Source organism: Micrasema longulum, unplaced genomic scaffold, assembly GCF_059751315.1.
Source record: "Micrasema longulum isolate JH-2025_06_02 unplaced genomic scaffold, ASM5975131v1 h1tg000678l, whole genome shotgun sequence".
Lineage (NCBI taxonomy): Eukaryota > Metazoa > Arthropoda > Insecta > Trichoptera > Brachycentridae > Micrasema > Micrasema longulum.
The window spans coordinates 2,526,628-2,545,533 of record NW_028277874.1 but is presented as its reverse complement, the minus strand read 5'-3'; the positions used below and the strand labels follow the sequence as shown (position 1 = coordinate 2,545,533).

At 31.3% G+C, this 18,906-nt stretch overlaps 2 protein-coding genes across 2 annotated transcripts in view; both read right to left on the bottom strand.

Annotated features, from left to right (window-relative positions):
* sev (receptor protein-tyrosine kinase sevenless) overlaps positions 1-2,426 on the bottom strand; it is a 175,931-nt gene extending 173,505 nt beyond the window's left edge. The window contains exon 1 of the mRNA XM_088229477.1: positions 2,273-2,426. Within this exon, the coding sequence (XP_088085603.1) occupies positions 2,273-2,416 (144 nt within the window). The 5' untranslated portion in view covers positions 2,417-2,426. The remainder of the gene's footprint in view (positions 1-2,272) is intronic.
* A 4,661-nt stretch (positions 2,427-7,087) lies between these two features.
* Positions 7,088-12,748, bottom strand: LOC148279739 (caspase-8-like). The gene has a single exon (XM_088229521.1). It carries the CDS (start codon positions 12,523-12,525, stop codon positions 10,972-10,974), a length of 1,554 nt encoding a protein of 517 aa, XP_088085647.1. The 5' UTR covers positions 12,526-12,748; the 3' UTR covers positions 7,088-10,971.
* Between the last annotated feature and the right edge of the window lie 6,158 nt (positions 12,749-18,906).

Sequence of the window (18,906 nt, the reverse complement as noted above, 5' to 3'; positions counted from 1 at the left end):
TCGATATTTCGAGCGGACGTTTGTGGGCTTTTAAGAAGAATTTAAACCAATTTTCTTAGTTAGGTTATAAGGATTATCTTGCGCTTTTTATCAACAACTTTTAACAACCATTTAATTTTTTTTGCACAAAACCGTTATTTAACGCAAGCAGTCGTTTGTACTAGTACAAAATGTGCTCATTCGACTGTCATTGTTTTCATCCGAATTACTATTTAAAGTTGATAGTGTGTTGCTATTAAAAAGTATCGATTTCATTCATAATAATATTAATGTTTTAATCACTTACCATCAAATTATCGATGTGTTAGCTAAAGGTAAATTAATAAATGGTAAAATGTTAAAATCCCCACATTTTCCCCGCATAATACCAAACCCCACAAAATCCCCTATCATGTTAAGATTCCCCGCAGTTTGGGGTATTCCCTACAAATTGACAGCCCTGCTGATGTGTTTTTGCAGTTGTCTTTAGTTTAGTAATATTAGGGTACCTACCCGGAATTAAGCAACTACTACTATAAATGGACACTTTTTTCTACACCTTTTAAAGCTCCATGGAATTACCAAAATATACAGAACAGAGATGAAAAAACTATAAAACAGGGAAGGGAATATGGACTTATTACTTATTTTAGAAGGTTGTTCTTCATCCGACTGGAAATAAACGAAAATTCCCGAGAAGGATGAGAAAACCATTTTTAAAAACTAGAACATGAGTGTTTATTGTAATATATTGAGGCCATAATATGGACTAACACAATATCAATGCCATGCGCCGTGCCTACTATTGATAGACACTAAACAAATTAACTCGGATGATTCTAGAAAAATAAGGAAGTTCAACCCTAAAGTGATTATAAAAAATGTATTCTTACGAGCGGTAAAAATTAGAGAATTAAATTGAACTGCGAGTTTCTTGAAAATGTTTGGAAAAATAATTAAAATGATTTTAATAAAAACGATTTGCATGACGTCACTGGTCCTTCCGAATCAACCAATGACAAGAGAGATGCGATAGATTTCCGGTTTACGGTAAATCAACTGACCAATCAGCAGAACTCATCGAGAAGGGGGTAGAATTTGAGACGTCACACGCGGAGTAATTTCAGAAATACCATTCTATTAAAGTAGCGTCCGATCGCTATATCGCTTACCCTATAAAAGAAAGTCAACGTCGTAATTTTCGCACATTCGTCGTTGTTCGACGATCACGACGAAGTATTCGACAGTAATGTTATAAAATACATATTTTTAAATATTGTTTTTAATGTAATGTATAAGTATTATATTATACTTAAGGCAAGAGTTTATCTGTGTGACCTTACGTTAATTGAAAATATTCACTCACTTATTATCAGACAAATTATGACAATTTCGAATGAAACTTGGGAGTCAACAAAAGTCATATTTTTTCATACTTATTTCCTGTAATATTTTTTTTGAGATCATTAAATATTAAAATAGAAAAATAGCAAAACCCGAACCTCTTTTCTCGTTTTAAATTTTTTATCTGGTATAATGACAACAGCAAAGTCATGAGCTCTGTGAAAACCTACAATAATCACTATTCTCTTGTTTCAAATGTTCACCATCTTGAAAGATATATATTTGCCAAAAATGACAAGTATTTTTAGGTAACGTGTGTGTTTTATATAAATAAAAGAAAACTTAAAATTATCTTTAAAAACATGTTTTTTTTTTAAATAATCCGAATTTGATTCATGATATTTATTGACAATTCTTGATGGAATTTATTAAAAGTTAAATCCCGTGACACAAAATACTGTATCAAGTTAAGAAATTATACTTCCGGAAGGTTTACAGTTTTATTTTAAATCACTGGGTACCTAGTGTTTCAAAATATTGTGAAATTGCCCGTAAAAATTTGTACAAAAATGCACGCCTCTCCCAAAAAATATATGGCTTACTGCAGTTAGCTAATCTAAGCAGAATTTAGTTAATTGCGTAGAAAATAGAAATTAGAGAACTGTTATAGTTTTTTTTTTAATAAAACTTAAATACAGAATATGACAGAAATTCTGAAAAAAATATCTACGTAGTTTATATTTATGAACGTAATTAACTTATTGTTTTGAAAGTCGATGGATGGAAAAATGTTGTAAATTTGAGGGTCGCGAAGTCATAATTGCACAATGTGAATTAATATGACTTTATTTAGGCAGGTTATTTGGAATGTATGAAATACCTAAGATGGTATTTGCATTTCGCAATAATTATTCATCAAAATTTGACAGTTAAAAACTAATTTTCATACCTGGAATGGGCACTTGGAAATACATCGTTCAAAGAGATTGAGTTCATCCACCAATTCTGATTTAGCTGTTCTTAAAACTTCCGATTTAGTTGCCCCGAATAACACCAGCACAATTGAAGATACTATCAACTTCCATGCCATCATAAAACTAAAACTAATTTTAAAAATTAAGAAAAATCGTCTAAAAACATTTGTCAGACATTTTCAATTTGACTACTAAAACTACGCAAAATGCACAAAAATCACTAGATGTAAAGCATCACTCGAAACGTCAGCATAAATATACGCAAATAATGTTTTTTTGACCGTTGTCATTAGGATAGTTTGAATATTTTGCAAAATGCGCGGATAGTTTCGTTTATTTAAATTCAACCGCCGGCCGCGCGCGTCACTACCCGTCAAACGATGTTGGGAAACTAAAAAACGAAATATCAACATCAACTCCGTTGGCGGAAGTTCAGTCAAGTGGTCCATCGGTCCACACACGCGGTACTAGGGTACGACGCGCGAAGTAAACGGAAGGAAATTGATGAAATCCGCGCGTGTACGTTCATTAGAAAAAAATGCCACCCTTATAAAAACTTGACAGAAATAAACACGTTCTTTTTTTTATTATAGGCTTACAGGCTAGGGTTTACCGTATTTGGCTTGTGATAAAATTAAAATAATGTATTTGCATATTTTAAAATATTAAATCACGTCAGGATACGTATTCTGATGGGAAGTTAAAATTTATCTTCAATTTTATCTACAAAGTAAAATCTAATTTTCTGTATGAAAAATAGAATAAGTAAACAATTTTTTTTATAAACATGTTAAATTACCGGTTATCAAAGGAGATACTTTCAATTTTCACACAAATATACACATTTTCGAACATACATATAGATATTAGTTTATACCGTCTCAGTACATATCGATGAAGATAGCCGTTTATAATCGCGGCCCTGGATAACCTTGTTTTAAAAACCCAAAATGTCACAAACCAACAATTTTTCTCGATGATTTCCGCGAGTTTACCAAGTTTACTAAAACTATTTTATATCTTTTAATGAATGAAAATCATTAACATTGATTCAAAGCACTGTATACATTGACACATGGACACGCCCTGAGCCCTAAAAAATTATGATACTTAACTCATGCCCAAACGCTCAGTCATGCCCAACATGTACTTCATCGTTCTTCGGTCTCCAGCCAGGGGTTATGTCTAAACGTAATCGAAACCAAAACGCCTGTTTGTGTCATGAAAGTGTGTAAAACGAAGTTTTTCTTAGGGATGCTCTGATAGAAATACGTTTTTAAAATATGATAAATATAAGCTGATATTATTTTTGCATTCCCCGAAATCCAATGAGAAAAAATAAATGGGTCGAAAATATAAGGGATTTAATATGGAATGAATCTAATTGGGATCCACCAAAAACGAAATATGTACCAAAATGTTAATGACTGTTTACATTTTAAAAAATATATCGATATTGTACGTTCAATTAAACATTCAATAAAATTTTAAATAAATGGTTAAGGTTGTAATTTGATACAAAGTAAGAAAATTATACGATTTAGCCGTTAAAACACCGTTTTTTCAAACTCGCGCAAATAAAAAATTAAGTAAACATGCATTAGATAAAAACAATATTTTTTAAAGATATTTATGTTAAAAAATATATTAAACAGTTTTATATTACTAAAATATCATTACTTTTCGACCGGCAGACTACTCTTAAAGTTTTTACCAAATTTTGGTTAGTTGATTCTTGTATTGTATAGACTTAGTATTAAAATAAAATTTCGACACCTTTTGCGTATAATACCGTAACCCACAAAACGCGGTTTTACAGGAGTAGGATTTAAATATTTTTGTCCAGTATAAACCTGATATAGATTGTTTTTTTTTTAAATGGTACCTGTGCATATTTGTTTTTATTTTTTTTTTTCATACGAGCTTACAAAGAATTAAAAATATTTTTCTGTTTCCGTAAAAATTCACATATGATACTGTACTTTGGAAAAACGTTTAGTAAAATGTACAATGAATGACAACATCAGGATTATTAAAGAAAAAAACAATTGTAGATATGTGTAACAAACAATATTTATTTGATTCACAAACGATGTATATAATCGTAAGAACCACTAACGATAATATACGTTGTAATTTTGAATATTATAACAAATATTAGTACCAAAATCAATATAATTAACTGGTTTGTTTTATCAAGCATTTTGATGTGCATGCATTTACGGATTTTGGTGATTAAATATGATAAATATGTTGCTGGAGTTTCAAATTGTAAACTAAATCACATTTTTGTGCTCCAGTTAATTATTTAATTTTTCGCATAAGCGGTATTCATTTTGGAAAAAATATACACAAAATGCTATTTGAAAATAATAAAAAAACAATGCACGTCGGACGTCCATCTCGTTCGGAGAACACCGTCGTAGCTGATACCCCTCTTCTAGTCATCTCTTTCGTCTACTGGATTCTTAGTCTACTATCTCTTTTGTAACTAAAGATACAATAATATACACATAGTCCAAATATGAGTAGATCAAAATCAACAATCTGTGGGTTACGACATTATACGTACGAGGGCAGATTGAAAATGAAGCTACCTAAGTAGGAAAAAAACCTTTTTTTTTTTCAAAAACCATTTATTTCTCAACATAGTCTCCTTTTACTTCGACACACTTAGTAAGACGATATTCCAACTTTTTTATACCATCTGAATAATACGATTTCGGGAACCTCTCAAAATACGCGTTAGTTTCGGTAATGACTTTTTTGTTTGAGCTGAATCTTTGCTGAGTATTTTCACGTTTTTTTTATTTTGCGTAAAAATAGAAAAAAAAATTACGATGGTAACTGTAAGTTTTTATTTTTTTATGTCCACTCGTAAATTTTTCAGAGCGGTTTAAAAACGTTTACTTTGAATTGGCGCCAAAACGACCATTCGGATGCCGTATGGGCTTGTGACGTCACGCGTTACGAATTTGACTGACCGTTCAAACAAATTTATACGAATTTGTATAGCCTCCGTGTTGTTTTTGTTGTAATCGGTTGTTTTACACTGTTTTAACTAATTAACGCGCATAAAATGTCTTTAGTTATAAGATACAAGTACTGTTTAGTTCCGATGTGCACAAACACTACGGTGAAGACGCCAAATAAAGCTTTTTTGGCCATCCCTAGTACCTTATGAAAAAATGATTGAACGTATTTGAACGTTATGAAACGAGATGTTAAAAAAACAAACCACTATACTTTTTTCCGTAGGTCTTGTTCAGTACAAAATACTATATTTAATGATGTAGACTGTAGACTATAAAAATTGACTAATAGTAGGTACTGAAATTAGCACTTATAAAGCTCGACAGGTACTACAATACTTAAATAGTTTATTCTTTGAATGTTATTGTTTATATTTGTATTATATTTCTGTACTTATGTTACTAAGTTTAATTTGTAGAACTGTTGGTTTTCTAAATAAATAAAAAATAAAATTACTAAAAAATTGCCGTATGAAAACCTAACTTATTTATTTGTGAAATTTATTGCATTTACAAAATGGCAACTGACCTTGGGATGCTGGACAGTCTTTACACTTGCAGGAATCTATTATTTCCTAGACCTATATAATCTGTGTCCTAGACTTCATCGCAAATCAACGTCACCGAGTACGCTTTGGTTCTTACTTTATCTTCTGGGGTGACTCGACCTTTTACCATTCAAATATCACCCGTCCGTTTTACTTGAATGTAACCTATGGAATTGTCTCCGTAATTTTCCCTAGCTGATATATTAATAAGTAAATCACATTTAATAAAAAAAGGCATTAACACGCACTCGAGCAACAGAGATGTTTACAAGCAATGTTATTTTATGGATTATGTTGTGTCAAAGTCACGTTACTTCCCTTTTGCATTAAATGTACGCGAAACAATACATTTATTGTACATGCAAATAATACAACTATTTAAATTAATACATTCTGGAAGCAAACATAATATATTTCCTTACCTTGCGGCCTTTACATTTATATACTCGGAACTTAAAAAGTTTGTATTGGATGAGAAAAAAATACCCATCATGAATCTATCTATTTTGGGCAAGTTATCGGATTTTCCTTGTAAAAAAACAATGTTAGTCATAATGCTATGGATGTTTATAAATGAAAACAACAAAAAAAAGCAAAGGAAAAGACGAAATTTAACTATAAAAAACAAATAAAAAGTCACAAGCCGCCCGCGTCGGGGTATCTCAGTATAGGATTTGAGTGAACGTAGGATCTATAAGTCACACGTGACGTCATCAACCCTTTTGGCCAGTTACGGGCTGTTTTATTTCTATCAAACTTTAAATAGGAAATTATAAATGAAAACATTCGTTTCATATTTTTATAGTACAATGCTCGCAATCGTAAAAATATTCTTTAAATACTGAATACATTTAAAATCATATCCCCAGTTTATGAAAATACCCTATTGCATCATTCAATTGATTCAATAATGCACGATAGTACTTTCCTGTGATTGTAGATCCTTTTTCAAAATAATCGATGGGCAATTTTTCAAAATAATCGATGAGCGATGGCCATAACCTTGCCAGCCGATTTCACTGCCTTTGCCTTCTTCGGAGCACTTCCACCAGCGTCCACCCATTGTTTCGATTGATTTTTGGTTTAAGGTGTATAGTGGTGCACCCATGTTTCATTAGACGAGCCATGCCCGGAGTCAGGCGTAATCACCATCCTCAGACATGAGGCACGGATTGAAGAGAGTTTGGTAAAAAAACAACAGTTCTTTAAAACAATTTTTATTTATTGAATACAGTAAAACATCAATTAGATAACATAAATGCCTTGCATTTTCATAAAAAAATATTTTCTCTGGCTAAATAAACCATATAACTAATTACAGTTTTTACTCATCTTTATCCACAAGCCTCAGGTTACCTACCAATTATCTTACCCTAGTATTGATTATTTTGGAAATAATAATTTGTCTTCCCTCGTTCTATCATTAAAAAAACTTAAAATATAACCATCTTCCTGTTCTTTTTATTTCCATTGTTATTAAATAGGATTAACATTTGCATACCAAATTGGACTACTCGAAACTGACAATTATTTACTCGTAATTTTGAAAAAACTTATCACGCATTTTACAAAATTGACAGCATCTAATGAAACTGCGATTTTTTGCTCTAAATTGTATCCATTTTCCTTTTATTTATAAATGATAATTCTCTTTAATAATTTAAGTTAAGTTAGTTTATTTATTCGTAAGTGTATTTTAATTTTTAAAAGAATTCAGTAAACTAAATATGATAGTCTTGTAATATGGTGTTGAGAGGAAGGGGTGCATAATGATGAAAAGTACTTAATTAAGATCTCCAGGGCTGGTATTCCAAATGCTCTCGTGGCCGTATTATGACGTATTTTGTATGTAAATACACGAAAACAACTGTTGTCTCGTGCCATACTCGCACATGCACGCTTACAAGATTCAATTAACACATCTAAAGTCAACAGACCATGCGCAGCGCCGAACATTAGTGGATTGCGTTGGATGAAATTAATATTGATGACATTTGGCTTCAACAAGATGGAGCAACTTGCCACACTGCGGCAGAAATGATGCAGTTATTGCAGAAAAAAAATATTTAGATTAACTTTAAATTTATTTATTGATAAAATATTTTTAATAGTTTTTAGTTCATTGGGAAGATTTTTAAAAAAAAATATTTTTTACAATTTTTTTACACCTTTGAAGACAAAGCTATTTTGACCATGACTTGTATGGAATTTAGGAATTTTAATATTATGTTGGTATCTGAGTGACTTATTTATCTCAAATTCTTTTATTTTTTCTTCTTTATAAATTTGTATTATAGAATTTATTTTATAAAGAGTGTCTACTGTATGAACCTTAAATATTTTATGTAGACTTCCCGTATTGAATGTTGAGGTTTTCTTTAAAATTACTTTAATAATTAATATTTGTACTATTTTAAGAGGGTTTAATATATTGGCATATGCACCACCCCATCCTACAATACCATATTGTAACAAAGATTGTACAATTGAGTAATAAGCTAGTTTGAAATGATTGATTTTTAAAATATTGCTTAATCTAATATTGTTTGGTAAAATGGTAAATATTTTATGTATACTGTATTGCAGTGTTCTTTTGTCATGTTTATTGCAATATTAGCTAGCTTTAACAATAGCTAGCCTCATATCACTAAACCGGTATTATAATCATGTATTAGGTGTTGACATAAGTTTTGCCTGTTTTTTTTTTAAATTAAAAAATGAGCACCAAAAGGAAAACAAAATGGTACAGGTTATATGTCATTCGAAAAAAAAATTTTGCTATACAAGATATAGCGTTTGCTTTGATATTACTAATATTATTTTATTTGATTACAAGCCTTCAAAATGGAATGTCAGGTAGATGAAAGTAAGCATTTTTGACACCTACTGTTCGCGTTTAATCGAAGGAATAAAGGAGGAAACAAATAAGGAGAATACATTATTGATTAGCTTAAAAAAATATATATGTTGATACTGAACGATAGTTATTAAATAACTGTACAAAGTAATAAAAATGCAGTAAAACTCTATAAATAAAATTTACACATACTATTTGTTCATTCCTTTTTAACCCATCCTTACAAGGATGGTTTGTGCCATGTAGTAATATTTTTTTGTTTAAAAATTAATATTACTTAGAACAATAAATTAGGATAAGTGCAAAATCACTGGGAATAAGATTGACAAGATATGGGATGAATTTAGGGGAAGGTTAAAAAATGCAGTTAAAATCTACTACTTACATAAAAGTTTGTAGATTTTCATGGCCTTTCAGATTCATGTGATGTTTTTCTGGGCTATTGTGCCATGTATTAATACTCCTTCTTGTCAACGTTTTGAACAGCGTTACAGTGTTCATCATCCAGGCTGATGTATTTTTAGTGCTCTAGTGTATTGTAGCCGTATGAGGATTTGTATTATAATTTGTGCAGTCGGCAGGTTTGTGTTGTATTGGTTAATGTGTGATATTAAACGCCGGGTACAATGATGTTTTGAGGCGCATTCCGTCATCTCTATTAATATTTTTTATTTATTTATTGCGGATATCAACAGTAATACATGTAAAAAAATATAACAAATAAAATATACAGAGAATAAAACCAATGACAGATATACACACAGGTTAGTGTGTTAGGGTGAGTGTAAGTGTGTGAGGGTGGGTATTATAATGGAATGAGGGTGGACATGTGTGTAAATATTGAAAATATAAAGAATTAGATATGAAATAAGATTTTATTATAGAAACTACTAAGTATAAGAGAAAAAGTGTGTTTTAAAACGCGCATTTTAAATGTTAATTTGTTACAAACAAACGGATCAATAAGGGGAAAGTTCAAATTATACTCATGAGCTAAACGTATAAGTGGAGAGTTCTGGTTATAGTTCGTACGAACTGCTGGTACATGAAATAGAGAGCTCGACGTGTGACGGGTGCGGTAGCCCCATGTCTAATAGTAGACGGCGATCTTCTAAACTAAGCAAGTGGTGCTTTTTGCAGGAAGACATATAATTAAGATCGGTATACCGATGTTTATATATATTATACAGATGTTTATGAATTTCCATAACCTCCATTATCAGAAGAGTCTGGTGGCTTTCGGGACGAACGAAAAGTTATGTCTCGTCTTTATATAATGTTTGGCTAGTTCTGATAACAGAGTTTTTATGTTCTTTGACTAGAGTTGTTATTTTCCTGGTGTTCTACCTAATGTATACAATACTGCAACAATTACAGCTTAATTAGTATACTACATCCATGTTTTGGGGATCTCGGTCTCTAGCCAGTTTCAAAAAATTCTTAAAAAAATATTTTTTTAAAAATACATCGGCCCGAATGAAGCACGCTGTAATGGTGTTCAAAATGTCGGCAAGAAGGAGTTTTAATACCGGCATATTAATCCAGAAAAACGTCAAAAGTACTACATGTTTATTATTTTATTTAATTATAATATTTTCTACAATATATCCGGTACACATATTACAACATATTACATTTTGAGTATGTCTTGAAACTGGTAGACCTTAAAAAGTTAATTAGTGGTTTTATACAAATATTTACTAATATAAATTTAAATATGCTTTCATCATAACAAAAATGCAATAAAAAACAGACTTTCCACTTTTATGTCCTTTTTTCTTATACGAAAAGTATATGTTATTAGGTTAGGTGATCAGTCTTACAGTTTAGGTGAAATATGGAATATTGAGGTTAAAATAGTCTTAGTGAATATTCAATAATATTAACAGTTTATAATACTATTTTACATAATCAATGTGCTTTTAAGTAGTTACACATTGTTTTTAATTATTATAATTGATAATTCAAGGATACTTTTGAAGATACTAATAAATTAAATAATCATTGAGTCGTAGAGTTACAAAACTCGCCTTATAGGCTTTTTCTATCAGCTTAATAAAAATATACGCTCAGACAGACAAGTGGATTCAAGAGAGTTTGGGAGAAAAAGAATTTCATATTTAGTTGTTTATATACTCATATTTTATATAACTTTCATGTATGTAAAAGCCTTGTGGGCGTGAAAAATTAAAAAAATAAAAAATATTTAATGGTAATTTTTTTTTAGGATTGCCAAATTAAATTGCGTTAATTTTCTTCAGGATTAATGACATTCTAAGATGACAATAGTATCCTGACATCTGTCCAAGAGACTTCGTATTGCTTTTATTTGCAATTTCATTATTTACAGCAAGGCACAAGTTTTGAAAGTTAAATTCCTTATGGTAATTATTTATTTTATCACAAAAGGTTTGGATAAACCACGAGCCGTCTTGCGTATCTCGATACGCTACGAAATTAGGACTTGTGGCCAGAAATACAAGAAAATCTGCCTTTTCAGGGATGGTCGCAGGAGGACCATCCACGCACAATGACGGCTCTTCAAATTTCTTCATGTGATTTAAGCCTTGGCAAGCTTGAATGAGAAATATCTTTGGCTTTCCGGCGAGAATGGGACATTTGGAGATGTAAAATATCTCTTCAATCTTCTCTATTTCGATTTCCTTACCATCGGATGCGTAAACTACTCCTTTGGCACCGTGAGATAGAACACAGAGCACAAATAAGCTGTTTCTTTTGGACACCAAATTTTGAGAGATATTTTTTAATGTATACATAATTTGGTTACGATTTAGGTTTTCATAGACCTTGACAGAGAAGCCTAAAGAAATGGCGGTATCCTTGAGTGTCTGTACATCTTTGTCAGAGCCTTGGCGTTCATTTAAACTCGACACACGTTCAGGAGAAGAATCATTTTCAAATTTCACTTGGTTAATTATTACGAACAATCCAATATCAGTAGAATAATCAATTTCATATTTCGGTTCCTCGTCGCTTCTTTCCAGTTGACATTTGCTAGTTGATGCAGCATCAGGGTCACTTTTAATACTCAATTTGAAAGTAGGTAGATTTTGCGAATGATGATCGGTGAATTCATCACTATTTGTTTGTTTTGGAAAACTAATATTTAAGCGTTTTTCAGTTCTCAATAAACACTCAGAAAGTGAATTGAATTCCAATTGATTTATTATTTCAACAAACTTCTCGATATCTGCAGGTTCTAGGTTTTGATAATTATTTTCCCACGATCCAAGTTGGATGAATTTAGATCTGATTAACTTCAAAAGGAAGTATTCTAAATATATAAAGTCGAGATGACCACACACAACAGTTGGACAAACCTTTAAAATTGCTTTGATCAAAGTATTCGCTTCACTTTTTAAAAGCGATTCACAAAACATATATAAAACCTTTTTCATAGGATGAATGAAGACTGATTTTAGGGCAAAGCGTGGTAAGAATTGGGCATTCAGCGGCTTTAAATTGTGGCCCATTTTCTTAACATGGCTGAGAGCTTGGATGATTAACAAGCCTTCTATCAACTTGTCCCTCCAGGTAAGTCCACTTCTTCGGGCCCAATTTTCCAGCACACCTATCGATGGCACTGAATGGCTAGCCTCAGGAGCTTCAGATACAAGGGATATTAGCTGCTCAGCAACAGGAATGTCATCGTAAATCAAAAAAATTAACGATATTTTTTCACATATTGATAAATCACATTCTAAAAAATTTAGTTCTGCTGAGTTTATTGGATGGTTTGGGAATAAAATTTTTTTAGAATCTTCTTCCATGTTTACAGCTAATACATTTTTTATAAATGAGTTTTTATATTCAATATTTAAAAAAAGGAATGCACAATAACAAATATGATAACATATAAATTGGATTATTTGTAGCGGCACTAATCACAGTATCGCAGATTTGTCTTCACCACAGATTACATATAAAATAATATATTATACTACTAGTCAAAAGTTAAAAGTCATCGCAGACAGCTGTCACATTTTGACATAGGACCACAGATTACATTTACTAAAAATAGGACACAGAAAATAATAATTGGTTACATTGGCGGCATTGTTATGATGAGCATAGACATCTTCCAGTCTTCTACTTTTATATGGGACTTGGACTGGCAAATTCAAAATGATAAAAATAAACATTTTAAATTTTTTTACTCGAATAAACCGAACAAAAGATAAATGCCACCTTTTCTGACAGTTAATCGAATGTTTTCTAAGCTTAAACGTAAGAAAAAAGAATCCAAGACATGTTTGTGTTTTAGAAATATACCTAAAAACAAATCAAGTTACATAATACATTTCACTGCACATGTCATAAAGTGACATTATTGAATAATTTTATTTTTGCTGAATTACAAAAAATATGTTTTTCGTTGCTAGACTTTTATCACTCCATGCGCTTTGTAGCTGCAAGATGTTTGGTAATATTAGCCCTTATATTATGTAAATTTACTAACTAAACCTATTCTTCAACTTCTTCCATTGAATAATAAAACTTCCAACTATAAATGTGTAGTGTAATAACAAAGACAGGCATCTGTCGATTTGTCATGTAGATGAATTTAAGCTAGTATAACTTTTTTACTGAGGTAGGTAGTCTGTGGCTAATTTTTCGCTTTTGCGCTAAACAATTATTTTACGTAATGAAACAAAGCTGATTTGGTATTTTTATGCCACAATCAGCAATAACAGATTATTAGCCACGTTACCCAAGTGCCAGCCTTTTATTGGTTGATTGACAGGTAAGTGATTTTTTAATACTAAATCAATGAGTAGATGTTCGATTTTGAAATCAACGTCAATTTTTTATTACGTTTTTTATCCATGCTTGTCACCCGTACATAATACTATTCGAAATACCATTATTTCAATTGTTAAAAGTTCTTGATATTCGTCAAATCTATATCAAGAATGTATTGACAATTTTCTGGTCAGACGACTACGGAAGGAGGTCCCAACAGAATGCCCGTACGAGGTTTTCGCGTAACCTAGACTTCTTAATACCGAGAACGCGTACGATGTTTGCTCGGAGACACTTTTCATATATAGCTCCAAGAGTGTTCAACGTCTTGGATGAACATATTAAGTTCTCCAAAACAACGTCTATATTTAAGATTAAGATCTATAATTGGATTGTATCGATGGGTAGAGACCACTGTATGAGATTGCTTCGGGAATAAATACATAACATCGCTGCTGTGCGGCCTCCGTGGTGTAGTGGTCAAGACGCTTGACTCACGCACGGAAGGTTCCGGGTTCGATTCCCGGTGAGAACATAAAAATTAAAATGTGATTTTTCTCAAGCCTGGGTGCTTTGTGATGTAATTCACCACTGTAATTAGGCCTCCTGGCCTGTTGTGGTGCAAAAAAAAATGTAAAAAAATGTAATGTAAAAATTATTATCCTTAAAAGTATACGTGTATATCACCACTGTCATCCGTATTATTATATAACTTTTCTACATTCCATTTTTCGACATGTATAAATTTTTATTATTTATATTTTTCTATTATTATTTAGTATATTTTTCTATCATTATTTTGTATATTGTTTTGATTATTTTGCATATTGTTTTGATTACCTGTATATTGTTTTAATATGTAAAAAAATATTTTAAATTTATATATCGAAGAGTCCCGACTTAACACGGAATTTTTTAACAAGTCAGGACATAAAAAACATATAATTTTGTCTAAGTAAAATTGTGTATTTTGTGCATTAAATAAAATAAATAAAGTGTGAGTGAAAAACAAAAATCAATTTTTGCCTTAATTTTGACTTGAATGACAGATTCTGTGACAGTCTTCTTCAAGTTAAGTCCTGTCTTTCTCGGTCTTCCTTATTTTCTTCATTCATTAACATGCATCTGCATGGCGAATCCTTTAAGCTGTTTTTTTATCATCCATTCGCTCCACATGTCCAAACCAACACAGCACTCCATCATATTGCAAGGATCTTGATTTAGTCGATAATGTTTGTCTCAGCCTTATATAATAAAATAATCTCAATATAATCGAAATCTGATATTTTTTAAATCTTCTAATAGCAACTTTTCTTTTATGCCCCAATGTCCAGAATGTGTAGATAAGTCGATTTGTCAAACAACTTGTAATTCTTTGGAATAGATATTCCGGCTTTTCATAGATCTCATCGCCACTAAAACAGTGGATGAAGATGGATGGACATGGTTTAGCTCGAAATCTTGCATGTTTATCGTGTTTATGAATATATTGTATTGCCCCTGTTTGTCTTTGCTACACAGTGTTGTGTTCTTTTTGTTCAATTTCTTGCATACTCATATGTTTCTTCGTGTAACTGTTGTAATTAACTTAGGCAGTATCCATTATAAAAAATAAATTAACATGTTCACTAAATATTTGTACACAACCGCTTACTGAATTTTCTCGAAACTGGTAGGTAGACATAGAAAAATCGGTAAGTGGTTATATACAAATATTTAATAACATTTTGTAAAATGTTTGACCACAAAGTTAATGCTTTAAATTACCGATGAAAGTAGTCGACTACATTCGATGGGTAAATGTAGTCGCCTGAAAGCCCGAATGCAGTAATGTAGTCGAATGAATTCACTCAGAATATTGGGTAGCCTCCTCCCAAGCCAAGTGTAAACATATTTTCCAACTGAAACTAAATATGTCACTTGTTTTTGGCCGATGTTATCACATTTTGGTAGAAGGCTCTTTTTCTTGTAAAGGAAAAAAAAGTACCTAACTTTCCCAAAGCATGGATATTTATCCCGAAAAACGGAGTTTGTCTTTGGATAAATTTCTGTGTCTATTGTCTATGGTATACCGGAAATAAATCATTCATTCGAATGATTCATTCGAATGATTAATTCGATTATTTCCTTCATTCGATTACTAATCATTCGATTAGTAAATTTAGTCGATTATTTTCATATCTACTTTAAATATTTATAATAACATGTTTACCTTTAAAATATTGTTTTAGCACACATTTGCCTAAGAGATTGTATTTTTCAGCTTACTTCCATTTTTGTTTTTCTGATTCCATATCTCACTCTCATGCATAAATATCGGCACCAGGCTGAATGGCTAATTATGAACTGAATAGCTAATTATGAAAAATATAAACTGGTAATTATGCCTTCTACGATAAACATTTATTTGCCAAGGTTGATTTTAATACATCGATCAGCCTTGTTCCGGGCACTCACCTTCCTTTTAATATCCTTCTTTATTTGATAACGTTTATATTTGGTTAAAATCACTTCTTTTAAAATTTTGTGTTTATTTTTTAATTAAAAACTCTTAAGTCACTTTTTTGTAAAATGTCGTTAGATTTAAAACCCACCCGCGAGCTCTGTAACTGCAAGACATGTTGAAATGTAGATCACACATATTACTAAAATTCAACAGAATTTCAACCAAGACGTGTTGTGATGTTTATTGTACAGCGCCCCGGTGAAGATTTTCACTAAAATAGTGCTATAAAAATAATCATTCTAACAATATACCGTCAAACGTGACAATTTTGCCCTGTTTTAACAAATTTTTATAAAATCATATTTTTTTTGTATGGGACTACTCCTATCCATTTTGTTGAATAGTAATACTAATTATTTTGAGTATTTTTTGTACAGAATTCATCATATTTTTTATGTTTTATTTTCTTCTTTAGACTGTTAAAAATATTTATACAAAAAACATTTTAAATTAAAAAAAAAAGTCTTTATAATTTCACAAAAAGCTTGCAAATTTAATAAATAAAACTTTCTAAAATGTGATCGGATATTCTTACGTTTTTTTAAATGGTTTAAATTAATTTTGAATGGTAAAAATTAAAATTGGTTTTTGTAAAACAATATTTAATTCACTCACAGAAAATGACTCAATCTTGCAGTTTTTAAGATTAACATTGTATTTATGAAAACTTTGACGCAAGATCACAGGTTCAGGTAAAGATTTCACTATGTTCCAATTAAATACATCAGCAATATCCTTAATTTGAGATCACACAAAGCTCCATTACGTTTGCATCTTACTAATGACATAACAAAATTAAAATTGTGGTAGTTGATGCGCTGATAACTTAACTGACATAATATTTGTCATTTTACGTATCAACAGTGTTAAACTTTACAAAAACGAAAGCGACTTCTTCACCGTTATTAATTTCAAGCGGATCAGACACTGTTTTTTCGTTTTCCTCGGCCGGAGATTCGGAGGCACGTTGTTCATATTCGTCGTAATGACTTATGATGAATGTCTCGAAATCTGTTGATTCATTAACTGAGTAGGCATCAAAGTCTGTTGTTTCCGTGTCGCTATGACATTTTTTTCAATGTTCTCCTCTATAAGGTGTAGGTATCTTTTGATCCTGATGGCAGAGAAAAATCGGATGGATTGTTTACCAATTGCTGTGTGGTATAAAACGTTTAAATGAACAGAATAACTGGTTTGTCATTTTTAGCGTGTATTTGAGTTGAAACCCCCCCATCAGATTTTTAAATCTTATTTGTTCAATCTTTGGGAAAAAAATCTGATTTATGGGCCAGTTTGAACAAAACATCCCGTTACCTCGTTTAAAATCAAGTTTTTGCCATTTATTCATTTTCTTATGTATTTTCTACTTTCTTGTATAATGTTTTTTCAATGTAGTATGTAGCGGCAACCCTAGACGTGGGCAAAATTGTCAAAACACTGGCTAAGAAATCTAAGACAATTTTGCCCACTTAAATATCTATTGTGTTTGTTCAAATAGATATTCAGAAATACATTCTATAGCGTCTTTATTATGTATGCAATAAATAATTGTGTTTGTTGAGTTATATTATAAGCAAATGCGTTCGATATGTATAATCTTAGAACGAAAACACTAATAATTACTGTGCTTAAGTGTCTCCGTGCTGTGTTCCATCAACACATCCATAAACATGACTGAGTACCTATAGTATATTGTGAATTGGGTTGTGGTCCCGTGGCTAGTGTCTTGGACTCACGGATCAAAGGTCCGTGGTTTGAATTCAACTTTACCCCAACTTGATTCCCATTTTCTAACAGTGAGTTATTTTACAACTCGTTGAAAATGGCCCCCAAAATTAAATATTTGCGTAAATTATGAGAACGCAAATATCTATTTTAAAAATTAAAAAAAAAGTATAATGCGAGTGCTCTGTTCACAAATCGGTTAGAACACTTTTATTTGAATGATTATTGATATAATTTCTTTGTGTACACATAAAAACTTATTTGATTATTGAAGTTTAAGTATTTAGGAAGATAACTAAATGATAAATTATACGGATAAATCGACAAACGTAATCTATGCTTAGCGGTGAAAGAGTTAAAATCTGCCTCTCACAAATCTGCTCATCATTTTAACATCGGTTTGACATGTTGAGATTTTATGATTATTTTTTAAATAATGTATATTTTTAGAAAAACAAAACACAAACTATACAAAATAAGGTTCTTAATATAATTAATATAATAGTTATTATTTAAAGTCATTATTATTACAAATATAATCCTTACATGTTTTTAGTACAACAGTAACACAAGGTATTCAATAACACGATCAACGCACAGTTATTTAGAGATAACGAAATACGACACTCGAGATACGGCTCGAGGTCATTGCCGAGCGGGAGTTTTAAAACTGTTGGGTCATTTTTTCGCCCTCTCTGATTAAAATCTTTTATAATATAAACAAATATAATCCAAGGAGTTATTCAGAAATGTCACGCATCAACAAATTTTCAGGGAATATTTCGATACAAACTTTTTGGCCATCTATAGGGGACATATCAAAGTATCAGCCTGTAAAGTCGAAAATGTCTAAAGACAGTTGCCGCGTACGGGGCACGATTTTTTTAGACTGTCTAAAGATAGTTCCCGCTGGGATTGGATTAAGGGTGAGTAAACAGGAGAACGATTATCTACAAGATAGGCCGCCTAAATAAAAGATTATCATTACACTCTGCCTTCAATTTGGCTCATGATCAGGAGAAATATAAATGTATCACCATTCACCAAGTGCCTGGAGAACATGACACTTAGCATTTAGCAAGAAGCAAAGAAGAATCTATCATTCTTAGGCTAGGATGGTCGATCATTGATTATAAATGTGCATTGAATTGTTTTAATTAAAAGTACTAATTTTGAA

Bases quoted from the DNA above. Each gene is read 5' to 3' on its own strand.
- LOC148279739 (XM_088229521.1), bottom strand. From the start codon at position 12,525: ATGGAAGAAGATTCTAAAAAAATTTTATTCCCAAACCATCCAATAAAC.